At 66.5% G+C, this 6,308-nt stretch overlaps 1 protein-coding gene across 2 annotated transcripts; it reads left to right on the top strand.

The window, feature by feature from the left end:
* Window positions 1-3,915: 3,915 nt before the first annotated feature.
* Window positions 3,916-6,099, top strand: ATP5MC2 (ATP synthase membrane subunit c locus 2). Of its 2 annotated transcripts, none has more exons than XM_074853632.1 (5): window positions 3,916-3,991; window positions 4,733-4,806; window positions 5,352-5,429; window positions 5,615-5,775; window positions 5,859-6,099. In XM_074853632.1, exons 2-5 carry the CDS (start codon window positions 4,768-4,770, stop codon window positions 5,971-5,973), a joined length of 393 nt encoding a protein of 130 aa, XP_074709733.1. In that variant the 5' UTR covers window positions 3,916-3,991; window positions 4,733-4,767; the 3' UTR covers window positions 5,974-6,099. The 2 variants fall into 2 exon arrangements, with proteins under 2 accessions (XP_074709733.1, XP_074709735.1); XM_074853634.1 differs by having other exon boundaries at window positions 3,958-3,982.
* Window positions 6,100-6,308: the final 209 nt, after the last annotated feature.

Below are 6,308 nucleotides of genomic sequence, written 5' to 3'. Positions count from 1 at the left end.
GCAGTGCCCCCCCATCCAGCTGTGGATGTGACAGTGCCCCCCCATCCAGCTGTGGCTGTGACAGTGCCCCCCCCTCCAGCCGTGGCTGTGGCAGTGCCCCCCCATCCAGCTGTGGCTGTGACAGTGCCCCCCCATCCAGCTGTGGGTGTGATGCTGATCCCGGGATCCAGCTGTGGCTGTGACAGTGCCCCCCCCCCCAGCTGTGGATGTGACAGTGCCCCCCCATCCAGCTGTGGGTGTGGCAGTGCCCCCCCCCCTCCAGCTGTGCGCCTGTGCCAGGCCCGGCCGGTCCGGGGGGGCCGGTGCTCACCGCGGCGGGGATGCGCCGTTGTCCCCGGGGCGTGTGTCCGTCCCTCCCCGCCGCCTGTCACCGGCCCTGCGGGCGCAGGGGGGATCCCCCCGGGCCCCCCCTAAACACACCCCCACCCCCCCCCCGGCCCCTCGGGGGGGCTCAGTCGGGGCTCGGGAGCGGCGGGGGCAGCCCGGCCCCCTCCCATCGCCACCCCCGGGGCTCCGCTCCCGGTGCCGCTCCCGCCGCCGCCTCATTAAGATGCAGCGCGGGCGGCGACTGCGCCAGCGCCGGGACCGGGAGCGGGGTGGGGGCAGCACCACCCGCCCCCCCCCCCCCCATACCCCCCCACCCCGCAGACACCCGGTAACCCCCCCCGGGCAGCCCCCTGAACCCCCCTCACGCACCGGAACCCCCCCAAGTGCCACCCACTGACCCGCAGGGGAGGGGGCACCCCACGGCAGCCCCCCCCCCCCGCACCCCAAAGACGCCCCCCCCAGCCGTGCACACGCACAGACACACACGTGTGTCCCCCCCCACGCGTGTCTGTGTCCCCCAAACCCCCCCCGCGCCCCCACTCCAACCCCCCATCACCCTCCCACCCCCCCCAATTCACCCCCCTTCAGTCCCCACCATTCCCCATTCGTGCCTCAGTTTCCCCACCCAGCACCAACACCCCCCCCCCTCAAACCCCCCCTAAAAAAAGTGGGGCACCCCCTTACACCCCCCCCCATGAGCGGCGGCCGCCGTCACGCCGCGGCGGCTTTGCAAATCCCGGTATTAATCGCAAGGTCAAAGCCATTACGGTGATATTAAAACCATCAGAGCCCACGGGGGGGGGGGGTGTGGGGGGAAGGCGAGGGGGGGGGTGGGGGGGGCCCCCCTCGATTCTCCCCCCCCCTCTTCGTGGCTCGGCGGCTTTGGAGGCGCGCACAGAACATTGCTTTTTAATTTAAGCCGTTAAGGTCAGTGGCAGCAAATGGAGCCGCGGTTTAAATCAGGGAATAAAAAAAAAAAAAAAAAAAAAAATTTAAAAAAATGGGAAAAGGAGGGAAAAAAAAAAAAAAAAGAGGAGGGGGGAGGAAAGGAGGACAAAGACAGACGGACAGGCCGCCGGGGGGGGGGGTGAGGGGTGAGGGGGGGGCTGGGGGGGTCTCCGCTGGGGGGTTTAGGGGATAAAAAGGGGAATTGGGGGCGCGGGGCGGGGGCGGGGTGTGTGTGTGTCCCCCCCCCCCGCCCCCGGGTGCTGCAGGAGGGAGCACACGCCTCGCACACACGATCCTGCACGTGTGCACACACGTGTGTCCCTGGGCAAAGCCCCGGTGTGCACACACACCACCCCCCCCCGTGTGCACCCCCCCCGTGCACACACACACACACACGCACGCCCCATGTGCACACTCCCGCCGTGTGCCCCCCCCCCCCCCCCCCGTGTGCACACCCCTGGTGCACACACAGGCACAACCCCCCTGTGCTCACACACGTACACTCACACCCATGTGCACCCCCCATGTACACACACACACACTCAATCCACGTGCACACACACACACACACAAACTCACACTCAGACCCATGTGCACGCCCCGTGCACACACACGCACACACACACGCACACACACACACTCACATTCATGTGCGCCCCCCATGTGTGTGCACACACACACACACACACCCCATGGGCACCCGCCATGCACACACACACACGCACACAGAGTCACACACACACACTCTCTCACACACACACACTCTCACACACACACACACTCACACCCACGGGCACCCCCCGTGCGCACACGCACGCACACACACACTCACACACACACTCTCACACTCACACCCACGGGCACCCCCCGTGCACGTACACACACACACACACACTCTCACACACACACACACTCACACACACTCACCCTCACACCCACGGGCACCCCCGTGCGCGCACACAAACACACTCACACACACACACACTCACACACACAGAATCACACACACACATACACACACACTCTCTCACACACACTCACACACACACACAGAGTCACACTCACACACACACTCTCACACACACTCACACACAGTCACACACACACTCACACACAGTCACACACTCTCACACACACACAGTCACACACACACACACGCACTCACACACTCACACACACACACAGTCACACACACACACACACAGTCACACACACACTCTCACACACACGCACTCACACACACACACACAGAATCACACACACACATACACACACTCACACACACTCACACACACACAGAGTCACACTCACACACACACACTCTCACACACACTCACACACAGTCACACACACAGTCACACACACTCACACACTCACACACACACACACAGAGTCACACTCACACACACACACACACACACTCACACACTCACACACTCACACCCACGGGCACCCCTGTGCACACCCAGCCCCTCGCCCCGCGGAGCCCCCGCGCCCCCCCCGCGGCGGGCAGGCTGATGGATGGCTCCTTTCAATCCCGGCTCCTCGTTATTGATTTTCCTTTAATGAAAGTTAATTATAACAATGATTTAATTAATCGCGGCTCTCTCTGCCTTTATGGCTTCCCGCATTAGGGCTGCCCATAAATACGGCTGCCTGACAGCCCGCGCGGCCCTGCGGCCCCCACCCCACCCTGGGGTGACACCGGCCCCCCCACACCCTGGGGGGCTCCCAGCACCCTTTGGTGTCCCGGTCCCCCAGCACCCTGGGGTGACACCGCCCCCCCTGCACTTTGGGGAGCCCCCAGCACCCTGGGGTGTCCCAGTCCTGCAGCACTCTGCGGTGACACTGTCCCCCCCCGCACCCTTGGGTGTTCCCCAGCACCCTTGGGTATCCTGGTCCCCCAGCGCCCTGCGGTGACACCGTCCCCCTCTGCACCTTGGGGAGCCCCCAGCACCCTGGGGTGTCCCAGTCCCCCAGCACCCTGGGGTGACACCGTCCCCCCCTGCACCTTGGGGACTCCCCAGCACCTTTGGGTGCCCCAGTCCTCCAGCACCCTGGGGTGACACTGTCCCCCCCACACCCTGGAGGGCCCTCAGCACCCTTGGGTGTCCCCCAGCCCCCTGCGGTGACACCGTCCCCCCTGCACCTTGGGGAGCCCCCAGCACCCTGGGGTGTCCCAGTCCCCCAGCACCCTGGCGTGACACTGTCCCCCCTGCACCCTGGAGGGCCCCCAGCACCCTTGGGTGTCCCCCAGCACTCTGGGGTGACACGACAACACCCCCCCCCAGCTTCACACACTCCTTGCACACCCACGTGCAAACAGGGACCACAGGGTGCACACGGCCCTGTGTTCACACGCGTGTAGACAGACATGTACACACACGTGCACCCCCCCAGCCCCCCGCACCCCCCGCACCCACTCCCGTCGTCCCCCCCCCGCGAAACGGCGCCCGCAGCGCCCTTCGCCGCCGCCAGGGGGCGCGGTGCTAGGCCACGCCCCCTCCCTCTAGGCCACGCCCCTCACTCTAGACCACGCCCCCTCACCAGGCCCCGGCCCCAGCCACCTCCCAGCCCGCAGGGGGCGCTGCGGGGAGGGGGGAGCGGCGCTCTGGGTGGCGCCGCCGGAAGCGTCTCTGTGGTACTTCCGGGCGGTACTTCCGGTCGCGCCTGCGCAGTCGGTGCCGCCGCGACCTGCCCGCCGCCGGTACGGCAGGTGAGCGGCGGCGGGTCGGGGCGTGAGGGGAGGGGGAGAGAGAGACCCCCTCAGGGGTGCGGGAGGGCGAGGGAGTTCTCCTCTGGGGTGCGGGAGGGGAGACCCCCCTCAGGGATGGGGGACGGCGGGAAGAGCCCCCCACACATTTTGGGTGGGGGCAGGGGCGGGGGATCCCCCCCCTCAAGGAGCTGGTTGGGGTTGGGGCACCCCCTCACACGCTGAGTTTTGGGGTGACCCCCTCGCACTGTTTTGGGGCGCTATCCCCTCACGATGTCTTCTGGGGTGACCTCCCTCCACGCTGGGGTTTCCCCCCCCCCGTGCTCTGTCCTCTCCAGCCCCCACGTCCCCTGTCAGGGCTGGGGGTCCCCAGGCCGTGCCCCCCCCTGGAGCTGCCGCAGGGAATGGGGCCGAGGCGGGAGCCCCAGGGCCTGTCCCACCTCACGGGGACCAGGGGCCTCACGAGCTCCTGTTCCTCCCTGGGCAGGTGAAACCCCCGCCAGGACTTGCACTGGAGCAACTCCAGGACCCCAAATTCCTGAGTCCCAAACTGCCACTGTGGTGGCATTCAGCCAGGAGCTGTCACCTGGGTGACAAAGACATGTCCTGCCCTGCCATTCCCACATGGCTCAGACCTGTGTGTCCCCAAGTCCCCTGGCTGTCCTGGGGTTCACCCTGCATCTGCGAGGCCGGATCCCACATGCTGCAGCTCCTCACGCCCCAGTGTCTGTCTGTCTCTTCCAGCCACGTCCCGTGCGTGTGTCCCTCCGTCCCACACCATGTACGCCTGTGCAAAGTTCGTCTCCGCTCCTGTGCTCGTGAGTAGTGACAAACCCCTCCTTCGCCCTCAATGTTCCCTCTGTGGAACGAGGCGGTGTGTGGGGTAACGCGTGACCCCCTCAGGGACACGGGGAGAGGTTTGGGGACATTTTCTGCAGGTTTAGACCCACCCTGGGCTGCACTAAAGGTGAGCTGAGCCCCGAGCGCTCAGTCGCTCTGGTTAAAGATCGTTTGCTGTCCCTAGATCGTTACTAATTGCCCACGCCGAGGTGGATACGGCGCTGGGAGGAAAGTGCTTTTGGCTGGGGGCCAGTCCCGGCGGCAGGCAGGATCCGTACACCGACGCCTGCGGCCGTGGGGTGCCCTCAGCGGGGCTGTGGGTGCTGGATGCCAGGACAGGCTCTCCCAGCTGGGTGCTGCTGGCTCATGGGGTGCCCTGAGGGGTTGAGCAGGTTCGGGGTGTACCAGAGGTGACAGGAGGTGACAGCAGTGGCCTCAGGGCACCCTTGGGTGGAGTTTTGCTGCCCTGGGTGAACACAGGGTGGGGCATCCCCCCCAAATCTGAGGGTGCTGTGCCTTGCAGGTGAGGAGGAGCTCGCGGGTGCTGTACCAGCCCCTCTCTGCCTCCGTGCTGAGCAGCCCTGAGGCCTGGACGGAGCAGGTAACGCGCCCAGCTCGGACTGGGGGACGCTTGGGGGGCTGGGGGGTCCAGGGAAGCGACTGTGCCCCCTGCCTGCTCTGGAGCTCCCCGAGAGGCTGCGGGGAGCTCAATGGGGGGGAAACTGAGGCCCGGGGGGGGGCTGGGGTGAGGTTAGTCTCCTCCTTGCCCACCCTCCCATCCCCCAGGCGCGGCCAGGCGCCCACCGGACCATCCAGACGAGCGCGGCCCACCGGGACATCGACACCGCCGCCAAGTTCATCGGCGCCGGCGCTGCCACCGTGGGAGTGGCCGGTTCTGGCGCTGGCATCGGCACCGTCTTCGGCAGCCTCATCATCGGCTACGCCAGGTTGGGGGGGGCCACTGGGGTGGGAAATGGGGGGATTGGGGACAGGCTATGCCCCCGCTGACCAGCCTCTCCTCTCCTTGCAGGAACCCCTCGCTTAAACAGCAGCTCTTCTCCTACGCCATCTTGGGCTTCGCCCTCTCCGAGGCCATGGGGCTCTTCTGCCTCATGGTGGCCTTCCTCATCCTCTTCGCCATGTGACGGAGCTGGTGACAGTGACAGTGACAGAGCCGGCCCCCCGCTGTGCCGGGTCCCACTCTGGGGGGCAGGGGAGAGCCCCGACCCCACCACGGGCGAGAGGGGAATAAAGACGGTTTGATAACAGGGTCTCAGCTCCTCGCGTCTCCTTGGTGGCCCCGTCCTGTGTCACTGGGGCACGGCGCAGCGGGGGGGCCAGGCTGCGCTGGGCTCGGTTTTTCCCCTGGGGAGGTGGCAGCGTCCCCAGGGCAGACACCAGGTGCCTGGGGCTGAGCCCTGCTGCCACCCTGAGCCCTGCGCCATGTCCCCAAGGGGACGGGGACGTCGTCGGTCCCTGG

Source organism: Strix uralensis, chromosome 33, assembly GCF_047716275.1.
Source record: "Strix uralensis isolate ZFMK-TIS-50842 chromosome 33, bStrUra1, whole genome shotgun sequence".
NCBI lineage: Eukaryota > Metazoa > Chordata > Aves > Strigiformes > Strigidae > Strix > Strix uralensis.
Note: the sequence above shows the minus strand (reverse complement) of the source record. Positions and strands in the feature narration are given on the sequence as shown.